Raw genomic sequence first — 14,290 nt, 5'->3', positions numbered from 1 at the left:
TATGTAATCCAAAGTTCATCGCTCAAGCGGTATGGAGTTCTAGGGTCCTTAGAAAACCTGGCCTGGCAGCTTTTTTGTTTCTTCTTATACCAGTACTGCTTCATGAAGGGGTTCCAAAAAGGGAACATTTCCCCTCCTAAATGGTCAGTTCTTTGTAACATCCACCCAGCATTGTTTTGATGAGAGAATCAATAAAGCAAGTTAAGTTAGGTCTGAAGATAGGAGAACAGAATCACTCTTGGTGGGCTTGAGTTTTATGATTCTGGAGTTTTGAATTCAATAAATGTTGTTAATTAGCACCGAGTGTTCATTTGGCAGACGGAAGGAAACTATAGGAAACATAGAACAGCCTCCTGTGACACCCTGTACCCAAGTGACACCCTGTAACCTCATATTCACCCCTTTTATACTTTGTACAAAGCATGCCTCATGAGACGACATTTGAAAAGTCATAATTTGCTGAACATCATTGTCCTATAAAAATTTGTGCATTAAGGTTGTATATGGAGTTATGAGATTTTGCTATATGTTTGTTACTGAAACATATTGAGAGTCCTGGAAAATGCCCACAGACTAGCTCCTTAGAGATACCAGAGGACTGTAAACTGAGGCCTTACATGTTGTTCTCCAAACAGCACATATGCAGACGGTATAAGCAAGAAATTTGCAATACACTTCACATCTCACGTATACCACAGACTGAATGTCTGCACCCCAGCAGGAGGGTATTCCTTAAGGAGAGTAGGAGGGTATAAAATAAGAGACAATGGCTTCTTCATTACCTCTCCTTCCCTATCTCTCCTCATGGTAGCAAGAGCATTTGAAAGGTAGCATCATTGAACTGGGAGGGGTGGTCCCAATTGGAAGGAAAAAGCCTGTTGAATATCCTTGGTTATGTTTAGGAATTAGATTGCAATGTTATTTTATTTCCTTTTGTAACCAATTCTGACTTTTATGCCTTTACCAGTTATAATCACTTAAAATCTATCTTTTTATAGTTAATAAACTTGTTTTAATATTTTATTTAAACCAGTGTGCTTTGACTGAAGTATTTGGGGGAATCTCTACTCAGGTTAACAAAGGCTGTTGCATATCCATTACCTTTTGATGGAGTGGTGGACTAGTTAATGGGAGTGTCTCCCTGTATAGAGTTCACGAGTGGCTGGGAGAGCATTCATGTAACTTTGCTGGATGTGCCTTTATATGCTGATGGCTGTGTGAGAGAAAAGCCTGGAAGGGGCTGCCTTTCACTCACAGAGCAGTGTAAGAGGTGTCCTGAGCTAGAGAGTTACGGGGTCACAGTGATTTCACAGTTCAGATTGTACCCTGGGGATGTCACACCTCCCTTCAGTGAAAAGCAGAGCGTGACAGTACAGTTATGACTTTCATTCTGTTGCTTTTGTCAGCAGGATCCCTTAAGTGTCAGATGAGGGCTTTGACCCCAGCATCAGCAAGCATTGGAACAGGTCTCGCTGTACACAGGGCTGCCTTATGTACAGATACATTGCCAAACAGGCACTTGGCAGGGAGAGCATTCAGAGGCTCATGGACGTAGAGGCTAGAGGGCACTACACTTCTTTTTCCACATAACTTTAACAAAGGATGTCTTGTGTTAGTGCCGACGTTTTAATCCCAATTGGTTTTGAAAGATGCTCTGGAAAGTGTTTTTAAAATACTGGATTTGAGTCTTTTTTTTTTTTTTCTTGGTCCCTTTATTATGGCTAAGGAAAATCTGAAAAGCTTTGTTTTGTTTCGAGGGTTTTTGGGGAAGGTAATATCTGGAATATCAACTCTGGTGTTTCATGGATTTCTTGGAGGACTTCTGGGACATCTCAAGAGATGTACATTGTGAATTCTCAAACCTTAATTGAACTTCTGGGGATGTTGAATCTTTAACAAAAGCATCTTTTCTCCCAAGACTTCATTTGGAGTTTAAATTAAATAGGCCTTAACAAAAACAAACTAGAATTTTGGGCAGATGGACTAAAAGCCTTTTTCCTCTCAGTTGTTCAGCTTCCAGTTGCTTGATTCTTATGATGTCGTTGTTTCACTACTTCTCTAGTAACAATAGAGCCTTCCAGGACAGGCGAGATCTAAATATCTTATGTTTTAAAAAAGAAGCTTCTAGCTTAAAACAAAACCAAACGCAACATTAGTCTTCTGTATCCACCTTAAAGCAGAAAGAAGGTACAAGTGCATTGTTTTCCTTTGCAGGTCAATTTTGTGAGGGAAGGGAAAGAGTGGCACTGGAATTCTCTGAAAGTAGCTTCTTTCACAGGTCTCCCTACTCATACACTCTCCCCCTTATGACAATACGTTTCAATATATAATTGAGACAGTTCATACAAACCAATGGTATAGTAACTGACAGTTGGAGCATATAAACTGTAGAGGAGGAGGTGCTTTTTGAAGCAAGGGGTGTGGGTTTAAATAAAACAACTTCTCATAAGGCCCTTGGAAATGCACACAAGGGCCTTGTGGCCAAAGTGTTGCCCTATGGGAGTATTTCCACTTCCCATAGCACTGTAAATTGTTCTCTGGAGGAATGTTATTCCTGCTGAAAGAATAGTGAGATCTCTGTGGCATGTCATCAGAATGTGACTGTATGTAAAGGTGGTCTGCAAATCAATCTGACAAAATGCCATCAGGTGTTTGTGCTGAATGCCCTCATTCTCCAGGCTAAACAGAAGAGGGCATTCAGTACATAACCAGAACACTTACTATCTTTTTTTCATAGGTTCCATGATGTCCAGCCCCACTAGGGCTTCCGGCTCCCGCTCCGATGTAACGCCCCAGCATGTACCATGCTGGTGATGTCACATCACCCAGGGATCCTGCTGGAGCATGGAGCCGGCCTACAAGGGGTCAGGTAAGTGACTTTTTAAAAAGTACAGTGCACAGTTTTGCAAAGTTTTATTGTTTTTGGTTTAGGGTTTTTTTTGTTTAATTTAAATTTCTTCTTAGATCATGGGACCTAAAATGAAAGCTTTTTCAGGTGATTAATATTCTGAATACCCCCGTTCTTGTAGCCTGGCTAATAGGGGCATTCAGTATATTTTATCATTAAAGTTGATGCAACTTTGCCGAATTGATTTGCAGCTCACCTTTAACTTACACAAAGGTGCACATTTTTATAAAATATGTGTTTGCCATATCATGAACCACTTTATTCTGCTTTCTTTGTCTTACCACATGCTGTGATTTTTATTCCAAAATGTTCCTGGTTTCTAAAACATTGATTTGGCTGCAGAAGCTTCTGACCTAGTATCATGAATAAGGACATAGCAATTGTCAGTCTGGATCAGACCAGTCAGTGATCCAGCTAGTCCAGTGTCTTTCTCTAGCAGTAGCTTATACCAGATGTTTCTAAGGAAGGTGTGAGAAACTCTGCAGTAGGCAGTTCTGGCAAGTTTTTCCTAACCTTCTCACTTAGCAATTGACTCATGTCCTGAAATGAGGTTTTAGATCCTTTCCAAAACTAATCTGTATGTTAAATATTTACTATAACAACTGTGGATATTCTTGTTACTGTAATAAATGTCTAATCTTTTTTAATTTTGTCAAGCTCTTGGCCTCCATAGTATCCTTTGATGATGAGTTCCACAGGCTAATTGTTCATTGTGCTTAGAAGCATAGAATATCAGGGTTGGAAGGGACCTCAGGAGGTCATCTAGTCCAACCTTGCTCAAAGCAGGACCAATCCCCAGACAGATTTTTGCCCCAAATCCCTAAATGGCTCCCTCAAGGATTGAACTCACAACCCTGGGTTTAGCAGGCCAATGCTCAAAGCACTGAGGTATCCCTCCCCCTTCCTGTGATTAGTTTTGAATTTGCCACTTTTCAATTTCACTGATTGTTCCCTTGCTCAGGTATCATGAGAGAGGGTGAATAAAAGCTCCCAACCTTCCTCTCTAGATCACGCATTATTTTGTTTACTTTTATTGTATCCTCCTATAGGGTAACAATCCTGGTCTTTGCAATCTCTTCATAGGAGACTTTATTTGGGCTCCAGTCAGTCTCATTACCCTTCTCTGCCCCCTCTAATTCTGCAGTATCCTTTGTGAGATACAATAATGCTATTTTCCTTATTATTCTTTATTCCATTCCATAAAACACTTGGGGTTTTTAGCCATTGCTGCACATTGAGCTGTCTACAGTGACACAGTGGGTTGATGTAGTTAATTTAGAACCTTTTAAGATGTATGAACAATTCATATTATTCTCTCTAGTGTGTGTGTATTGCATTTGTCAAAACTGAGTATGTACTGACATCATCTTGTCTTCACCGAACTATGCTGGGTACCTCTAAAAGTCCTAACGTTCCTTTGTTCTTGACTACACTAAATAAGTTTGTCATGTGCAAATTTTGCTACTTTGATGCTTCCCCCTTTTTTCCAGATTGTTAACTAATAAATATATTAAACATGGGTATGCTACCTTGTGGCACCCAGTATTAGCCTTTGCCAGGATGTAAACTGGCCATTTATTCTTATTCTGTTTTCCTTTTCTTAGACAGTTTTTGACCCATAAATGATATTTTGCCTTTTTCATCATGACTATTTAGTTTCTTTAGTAGCTTTTGTGAGGGACTTTGCGAAAGACCTTTTGAAAGTCTCAATGAATTGTTTGCCTGTATCCACTTGTTTATTAACTAATAGATTAGTGAGACTTGATTTTCCTTTGCAGAAACTTTGCTGATTATACCCTGTCATAGTGTGCTCTTCCTAGTGTCGTATTCTATTTTTAAATTATCATTTAGACCAAATTACTAGGTACCAGAAGGAAGGTGTTCTGGCATTTAATTCCCCACATGATCCTTAGTGCCTCTTTAAAATATAGGCACAACACTTGGTACTGTCCAGTTCATGAAATTCTTTAGAAGGGACCATCACTGCAAAAACTCAAGAAGTGGCAAATGCTGATTCTTACAGCTCTATCAGCTGCCTTTAACATCATGGGATATAAGTATTGCTGACATGTCTGTGGTTCCTAGTAGGAGCAGGTGGAGCTGCTCCTGAGTGGCTCTACTCATTTATTCCAGCGGGTAGTTTTGGGCAGTTGTTTTTAAGGCTCTTTATTGCAAAGTACTGTAAAGTTACAGTTTGTTGCCCCTCTGGTATAGAAGTGTGCTGGGATGGTTATTAAAGTGATATGGGTTGCAGTGCTTTAGTTTGAGTATGATGCTTAGCTCTGTGTCCCCATTACTTCTGAAAATGCTTGTGCAGTTGAACAAAGGACCCAAGGTCTGTATGAGATTGAAGTCTGGAAGAGGGCTGGCCTTCTGAGGCTCAGTTTGGATATGGCTGAGGTAAATGTTGATTTTTTTGTGTGGGGGCGAGGGGGCAACAAGAAGGATTTGTCAAGGAATATATGCTGTTTGTTATGTGGCTAGATGAAGGAGATGGTGTGGTTAACTTTTTTCAAAAGGGGCAAAACTTTTATCACACTAGAGACGTATTTTCCTAATGGTGCATTTTAACATAAACAGTATCTGTAGTCACCACAGCAGTGTTCTGCGGGAGGCAAGGGAGACAGCAGTGATGAGCTGGGCTCTGGGCAAAGGGGCAGGGATATCGGTCAGCACAATCCTCAGTGCCTGGGAGGGGTCCATGAGAGAATCTCTCTGGTAAGGTGTGGTCCATAACATGGCAAAAGTTTGAGAACCCCTCTTGTCCTTAACAAGTGTGAATCTTTTGTAGAACCCTTGCTAGAGTTAATTAGTATTGCTTCTGCCCACTGTGCTGTAGGGGTAGAACTCACCCATTTCTTTCTTTCAAACAGATATGAAGTTTGCAAGTCAAGCGAGGATGGCGCTGAGTGCATCACTCTTTCTGTATACTTCAGAGAAAAGAGAATAAGACAGTCCAGCACTTCTTCGGGGTCTGTTCTTTGTGGGCAGCCACTGCTAATCTCTGTGCCCAAACACAAGCTCACTCTGGATCACTTGTACAATGTTGTTTTGGAACAGATTGGGTAAGTACAGGCATGGTAGTGCGGATGTTTATACAAAATTCTAGTAGTCGCTCATGCAGTTATACTGTAGTGAGTCTGTCTCAACCCCTCTGAGGGCAGGAGGCTGCCCAGTTTCTGGCCCAGAGCTCCACAGCTTTTCCCGGTGACCATGCTTCCTCTGATGGGCATGATTTCTGCAGTGGTTATTTCTTAATAACTAAGCTGTATGTAAACCCTTGTTCTCTGGCTGACAGGCCACCATTAGCCATTCAGAGTGAAGGGACTTGCATGATCACTTTATGATAATTAAGGCAACTCTCTACTCCAATTGATTGCTATAATCTCTCTGCTCTGACTGGCTCCTCTACTTGAATTTTCTAGTTGTTTTCTTTCAACAAAGATGTTGCCACAATGTCTGCCTCCTTCAGCTGAAGCCAAAAGACTTCATGAAAGAGAAGGGTAAAAAACCCCAAAATCAAAAGAAATGGGGCTGAGACTGAAAGACTTACCCCCACCTTCCTTCTTCCACACCCTCCCCAGAGGAAAGGAAGGAAGAAAAATAACCGTGTGTGTGTGTGTGTGTGTGTGTGTGTGTACACATACAGCGGCCCCCATTAAAATGTTCAGATATACTGGCAATTGGCGCATGTTATAATGATATTCCCTTTACTATCATCCAGTTGCAGAGATAAAACTGTAAAGGCTTTTGGGTGGGATTTTCAAAAACACTGTTAACCTGAGTTTGCTCCTGTTGAAGCCAGGGCTGCTGTACATGGTGGTTTGTTTTGATTTGGTTCTGTGGCCACTCAGGCTTGTTCATTGTCTTTAATTGATGTACAGCAGTGGCTCTCAACCTTTCCAGATGACTGCACCCCTTTCAGGAGTCTGATTTGTCTTGTGTACCCCAAGTTACACCTCACTTAAAAACTACTTGTTTATAAAACCAGACATAAAAATACAAAAGTGTCACAGCACACTAGTACTGAAACATTGCTTACATTTTCATTATTACCATATAATTATCAAATAACTCAATTGGAATATAAATACTGCACTTACATTTCAGTGTCTAGTATATAGAGCATTGTATTCAAGTCGTCTGTGTGAAATTTTAGTTTGTACTGACTTCGCTACTGCTTTTTATGTAGCCTTTTGTAAAATTAGGCAAATATCTAGATGTACCCCCTGGAAGACCTCTGCGAACCCCCAGGGGCACACATACCCCTGGTTGAGAACCACTGATGTAGGGGACCCAGGCATTCTGGCATTGGGGCACCAACATGAATGTCCTAACAAGAATCCATTTTCTTTGTTTAGCCACTACATTAAATTCCCTCTGACAAAAGAATATTCTAGTGTATGCCTGGACAGTGGGATCTGCAATGGCTCCAGTCGTGGCTGCGAAGGTAAAATGTAATCATTTGGATTGGAGAAGCTTTGCTAGAAGGTCATTCAGACCTACCTCTGTCAGCCTTTAATTTTCTGCTTTATTGCATTATTGTTGTGGATTGTGGACTTTAATGAAATGTTTGGTTCTACACTGTGATTGAATCACATTATTGGAGAGGGCTTCTTATCTGCATGTGTGACAATGGCCCACAAAATCTCAAACTCCTCTGGTTTACACAGTGCAGTTTGTGTATTTGAAGAACCAGGTGTAGTGCATTAGTCTTCTGCTACACTAGTAGTCTCCTGTCCCTGATCTCTATCAAATGTTCTAGTGGCATTAGAGCAGGTGGCTGAGCAGCAGGAGGGAAACGGAGGGGTCTTGTGAGGGCACTGTGGTGTAATCAAGTGAAAGGGTGCCCAGAGTCCTGCAGTCTAAAGCTACAGGGGCTCATGCCTGGGCAGAGCCCTGCAGCCTGTTGCACATTTGCACTTCTGTGGAGACGCTGCCACAAGAGGATCCTGCTGTGCTGCCATGAGAGTAGCTGTGGGAACTGGGGATATGGAAGAACTTAAAACAAGAGACATGCTGCCTTGCTTTAGAGAAAGGGAGCTACCTCCATTGGACCTACCTATCTCTCTCTGCTGAAAGGACAGACCCCACTGAACCCCTGCCACTCCTCTGTTGGGACATTGCTGGAGCATACTGTCAGCTGTGCTAACTGGCATGACTTGTAGCCCAGTGTCCACCTAGTGTTCTTCACAGGAACAAAATACCTGTTTTGTCCTTACCTTCAGGACCCTTCACAAATTAGCCCCTCTGTCCCCTTCAGTGCACTAATGATCCCACTCTTGATCATGGCTTTCCCTCTTCTCCAACCAGCATCCATTGTTCTTTCTTCCACGCAACTTCTCCCCAAAGAACAGATTCATGGGGACTGATGTGGTCTGAATTATGTGTCAGGCAGAGAATTAGCCCCAGCATTTTGAATGGATTTTGAATGGATTTGAAAGGGGATGGGGCTGTGGAGGTTGCAATGACCTACCTGTGAGATTTTCAATCATTGGCAACTTTCAAATCTAGATTGGATGTTTTTCTAAAGTTCTGCTCTAGTTCAAACAGGAATTAATTCAGGGAAGTCCCCGTGCCTGTGTAATACAGGCGGTAAGAGACTATGTGATCACAATGGTCCCCTTTAGAGTCTCGGAATCTGAGATGGTAAAACCCAGGTTGTATTACCTAGATCCCTTGACAGGAAAAAAACGCCTTTCAGGTGCAACTGATTAGCAAATGCAAATTTCTTCTTTAAAGTGTGAATCTACTGTTTTTAGTTAGTTTGTTGTAAAGCAGCTTCTGCCACATCTTTACTGGCATTTGTGTGTCATGTAAGCAGTGTGCCTCTCCTAACGAGCTCACACAGCATGGTTCTCAGTGAGGTACTTGTGTCTCTATAAAGGCTACAGAGCATGCAATATTGTGCTTGTTGTTTTTAATTTTCGCCAGTTGAAGAGATGGAACATCAAGATGGAGATGAGGAGGGCAGGGAAAAAGCCTCAGAAACAGATTCCTGCCAGTCAGAGGGCTGTGCACATGATTTGCTGGGGAAGGAAGGGCAGCATCACAAGAAGCATTTGTTCACCTTTAGCCTTGTGAATTCCTATGGGACCTCTGAGATAAACTCAATTACAACAGAGGGAAAACTTCTAAAACTGAACTGTAAGTATCCTCTGTAACTCTTAGCTCTCCCTTCAGTAGCATGCTGACAGCAACCCTGACTCATTTTTCTGTCCTGCAGCCTATGCCACCCTTGCTATTGACTTGGATCCAGACACTCGGAAGCTGCTGTTTGATGAACAAGAGTCACAGGTCAGTAGTTTGCTTCTTTAAAGGTTGTTGATGTGATCTCTAGTTGGAGCTAAGCAAATGCAGAGATGCTGATACAGAATGCAAGATCAGCCCCCCTCCTAGGAATCAGAGAGTTCAGTATGGAAGGGGGAAATGTATCCGTTTGCCTGAAAACTTCTAATAATAAGGTCTACAGATCCATTCCAGTGGGCCCTCCGCCTACTTCCGCCAAAGGAGGCAGAACCAGAGTTGTCAGTCCCTGGCAGTGGGATTTGCCCCAGCCCTGAAAACCTAGCCAGTTTGAGAACTTGCTCCGCAAAGGATAGTTGTATGGTCAATAGACTAGTTCAGAATTCACTTCCAGAACACTTGAAAGATATTACAGTTATGTTCTGCAGAGCTTAACAGGAACTTCAAAATTTCTTAGTGACTTAAATCTTGAATTGGGATCCCAGTTTGTAATTAAGAATGATCTGCTCTGTGTCTGGTCTGGATCTATGGACCTTACTGCTGAGAGAAAGGAAACTTTCAGGTAAGCATGGGGAAATGTTTCTACTTTCTCATGCTAGGGTCCGCAGACCTGTTAAAGTGAGATTTTGATTGCAGTGTGCATGTAGGGAGGGAGAAAACTGACACAAACCTACCCTCATTTACAACAGACAGGCATGTACATATGCAGTCACATGCTGCCCCTGCAGATTAACCACATTTCGGATCCAAGAGTATCCTGGGAGGCAATACAGGTAAACGCCAGTTCTTCAAGTGATTGCAAATACCCATTCCACTGTTTGTGTGCTCCAGTGTACAGGTGTAAGAGAGTTTCAGCTGTTAGTGTTACCCGTTGAGGTGACCTGAGCACCTACACTATGCAGGCATAAAGGGATGAACTGCCCTGACCCCCTTTAGTTCCTTCCTACCCCTTGTGACAGTTGTTGGAGTTCCCTGGTCTTGCTTCTGCAAGTCTCTACTCAGTACCTGTAAATAGTACCCCTCTATAGTCAGTACAGAAAAGAATTGTTTTTGTTACTTCGTGTGGTTCTGGCACCCAGTTTGGGTACCGGCCCCAGTACCGAAGATATGCCATGCTCTTTGGGTTTCAAGCCCTGACACTCTAGCAGCAAGGCAATGCCTAATAGTGACCCTCACCCCAGCTGCCTTAAGTTCATGTGAGTGACAGGTGTGGCATTTGTAAGGGCATTAAGCCTCATTCTAAAAAAAGATAGGGCAGCCAGCTTAAAATGTCTCCTGATGGAACTGGCACTGTGTCCTTCATCTGAGCCATCTGCCTCAGTCTGGGTACCGAGCACCTTGGCGTTGGTCAGGAGCAGCTCACCACTGGGCAACCGGTACCAAGAGACAGATCAGCATCGCTAGTAACAGAGGCATCAGAAATTGGAGTTGATACGAGGCATGTCGACAGATGTAAAGAGGATGAGTTCTTCTAAAGACTCGGGAGGGCATTCAAAGAGGAAGCACTCACCAAAGCATACCTCTAAACAGGGAAGTTTGTTGACGTCAGAGCTCAGTGCAGGCCTGTTGAGACCGACTCCCGAAGCACCTTAGTCGGCATCTCCTTGCACCACAGTATGTCTTCCTGGTACTGTCTACCCCTAAGGCATTTGAGGCTACGAGAGGGTTGTTAAATCTGTGTCGCCATCACCAGCAGTTCAAAAGCCTCTCCAGGCCCCCAAGCTACTGCCTCCAGTGCCTTCACCCCTGCACCAAGCAATTCCATCTGATTGTGCCATCAGGGTACCAGTTAGGGCTGTACCATCCAAGGAAAAGCCACAGATGATCTCCCCAGCTCCCCTTTCTTCAGATTCTGAGCCTTCTTCACTGCTACCAATGGGTACAGCCATGACCACAAGAAGAGGTTTCTTCCTCATCAGACTCTGAAGTGGGATCCTATGTATCGTAGCTGGTCCCATCAGGAGGGATGTGTCGCTGCCCTGTGTGGTTTCTGCCTCAGTACCAGCAAGATGCTTATAGGAGGGACCTCAGGACTATGCATAGTTGGGGACTGGGCCCTTACTGGTGGACCTTTTGGAACCTGTGGGGCTTCCTGCCCAATCAGTAGCATCCCTGCAGCCACCTCAGCTGGCTTCATCTACTGGTGTCAGGAGCATCGATACCGCTGTGGCATATCAGGGTGCAATCCAGACCAGGGAGTGGCTGTGTCACCCCTGCCCTGTAACCTGGGGTGCCTTTGCAATGCCTTGCTGTAACCTCCAATGTGGAATGCTTTAAAATAGCCACCAGTCTGCCGGTCACTCCCAGATGCTTGTGTGAACTGCAGCCTGCCAGCCACACCTGGGCTCTCAACAGCCTTGATTATTACTGCACGGTGACCTCAACACACTTCCAATCCCAAACTTTCCCCAGAAATGTATGTTCTGCAGTGTCCAGCCCTCTCCGACAATGTCCAGAAATACTGTTTGTTATTCCCTTAAGGGTATAATGTACACCAGCTTATCTGATAAGACACTTCAATTTACACAGTGTATTAGATGAAACAATAAAACAAATTTATTAACTAGAAAGAGAGCGATTTTAAGTGAGTACAAGTAATGAGGGATAAAAGTCAGAAATAGTTTTAAAAAAATGATAGCAAAGCTAGCACTTTCTAGTGCTTACTTAAACTCTATCAGATTCAAAGCAAAGTTTCTCATCATATGGTTCCAGCTGCATTACTGACCAAACTCTTTAGGTCAGGCGCCCTTTCTCCCAATGTCCAGTGGCTGTTTTTCTTTGTCGTCTTCAGTGCAATGCCAGAGACAGACTGGGAGAGAGAGAGGTGTCTTGGGATTTGCCCCTCTTTTATTTATTTATTATATATGTATGTATGTATGTATGTTTTATTCCCTCTTTGAAAAGTACAGTATTTCCAGCTGAGAACCAGGAGACTGGCAGTCTGCTGGAGGAAGGAAACTCCATGCTTTCTGTTTGCTAAGATGCAGATCTTTTTCCCTACCCCGCTTTCTGGCCGAAGAATGACCACTTCGTAGGTAATGGCCCATCTACTTTGTTGACACCTGGCTGCAGTGTGCGCTTGCCCTTGGTCTTTGAGACACTGGTTTAACCACTCTCCGGACTTACCTGGCAAACATACTTCAGTCATGATTTCAGCTTAGGTTCATAACTTTACCTATAATGTTGCTACATGCACTTTACCATGATGTTTTATGGTATCACACTTTACCAAGCTGGCTGTATTTTACAACTTTACCAAGCTGTCTGTATTTTAAAGAAGCCTTATTGAGGGCGCAGGAACAAACAATCCCGATGTGCAGAAAAAATAGCAAATATGGCAGGCTTAACACTTAACACTGAAATCTTCGGTGAGCTTAAACACAAAAAGGAAGCTTACAAGAAGTGGAAACTTGGACAGATGACTAGGGAGGAGTATAAAAATATTGCTCGAGCATGCAGGGGTATAATCAGGAAGGCCAAAACACAACTGGAGTTGCAGCTAGCAAGGGATGTGAAGAGTAACAAGAAGGGTTTCTACAAGTATGTTAGCAACAAGAAAAAGGTCAAGAAAAGTGTGGGACCCTTAATGAATAGGGGAGACAGCCTTGTGACAGATGATGTGGAAAAAGCTGAAGTGCTCAATGCTTTTTTTGCCTCGGTCTTCACAGACAAGGTCAGCTCCCACATTGCTGTCCTGGGCAAAACAGTATGGGGAGGAGGCGAGTAGTCCTCAGTGGTGAAAACAGATTAAGGACTATTTAGAAAAGCTGGACATGCACAAGTCCATGGGTCTGGATCTAATGCATCTGAAGGTGCTGAGGGAATTGGCTGATGTGATTGTAGAGCCATTGGTCATTATCTTTGAAAACTCGTGGTGATCGGGGGAAGTCCCGGACGATTGGAAAAAGGCAAATATAGTGCCCATCTTTAAAAAAGGGAAGAAGGGGAACACAGGAACTACAGAAAAATCATGGAGCAGGTTCTCAAGGAAACCATTTGGAGGGGAGAGGAAGGTGATCAGGAACAGTCAGCATAGATTCACCAAGGGCAAGTCATGCCTGACCAACCTGATTGCCTTCTATGATGAGAGAACTGGCTCTGTGGATATGGGGAAAGCAGTGGACGTGATATATCTTGACATTAGCAAAGCTTTTGATACGGTCTTCCACAGGATTCTTGCGCGCAAGTTAAAGTAGTATGGATTGGATGAATGGACTATAAGGTGGATAGAAAGCTGGCTAGATTGTCAGGCTCAATGGGTAGTGATCAACGGCTCGATGTCTAATTGGCAGCCGATATCAAGCAGAGTACCCCCGGGGTCGGTCCTGGGGCCGGTTTTGTTAAACATCTTCATTAATGATCTGGATGATGGGATGGATTGTACCCTCAGCAAGTTCGCAGATGACACTAAGCTCGGGGGAGAGGTAGATTTGCTGGAGGGCAGGGATAGGGTCCAGAGTGACCTAGACAAATTGGAGGATTGGGCCAAAATAAATCTGATGAGGTTCAACAAGGACAAGTGCAGAGTGCTGCACTTAGGAAGGAAGAATCCCATACACAGCCAGTCAATCCCCAGCCATTCTCAGTTCACAGTTCTCCCCTTCAATCTCTTGGCTGCCCCATGTGTTCTTACAAAGTGCTTGAGGCAGTAGCAGCATTCTTCCAGAAGGTAGTCATGCAAGTAAGGGAATACATGGAGCCCTGGCTGATAATTGGTTGATCCAGGTCACAGATGGTGCCCAGCATTTGCATAACCAATCCACCTTCAACACACTAGACCTCCTGATCAACTCAGACAAGTCAGTCCTGTCTCCAGTCCAGAAAGTAGAATTTATTGGAGAGGACCTGGCTTTACCACCATAGGCAAAGCTTCTTACAATGTGAAGCCTCATTCTGGACATAAGGCTTATCCGTTTACCACGGGGAAAAGTTGTATAAGGCTTCAGGGGAATGTGGCAGTGTACACTTACACAGTGCAGTACACCAAACTATGTCTCGGACGCCCTCAGGGCTTGGGTAGCAGAGGTGTATCCTCCAAGAAGGCACCACATAGACGTTAATCTGTGTACCAAGCGGATAGACCCGATCAATGTCCACAATGGAGTTCCTTTTGTCCCACCTTGACAATCTCTTACC

At 43.5% G+C, this 14,290-nt stretch overlaps 1 protein-coding gene across 1 annotated transcript in view; it reads left to right on the top strand.

The window, feature by feature from the left end:
- The window catches only part of USP4 (ubiquitin specific peptidase 4), a 131,927-nt gene that overhangs the window by 103,509 nt on the left and 14,128 nt on the right, over window positions 1-14,290 (top strand). The window contains exons 14-17 of the mRNA XM_065408657.1: window positions 5,782-5,973; window positions 7,270-7,358; window positions 8,843-9,055; window positions 9,135-9,205. Coding sequence (XP_065264729.1) covers window positions 5,782-5,973; window positions 7,270-7,358; window positions 8,843-9,055; window positions 9,135-9,205 — 565 coding nt within the window. The remainder of the gene's footprint in view (window positions 1-5,781; window positions 5,974-7,269; window positions 7,359-8,842; window positions 9,056-9,134; window positions 9,206-14,290) is intronic.

The sequence above is a fragment of the Emys orbicularis genome, chromosome 7 (genome assembly GCF_028017835.1).
Source record: "Emys orbicularis isolate rEmyOrb1 chromosome 7, rEmyOrb1.hap1, whole genome shotgun sequence".
NCBI lineage: Eukaryota > Metazoa > Chordata > Testudines > Emydidae > Emys > Emys orbicularis.
This window is presented reverse-complemented; position numbering and strand designations above follow the sequence as displayed.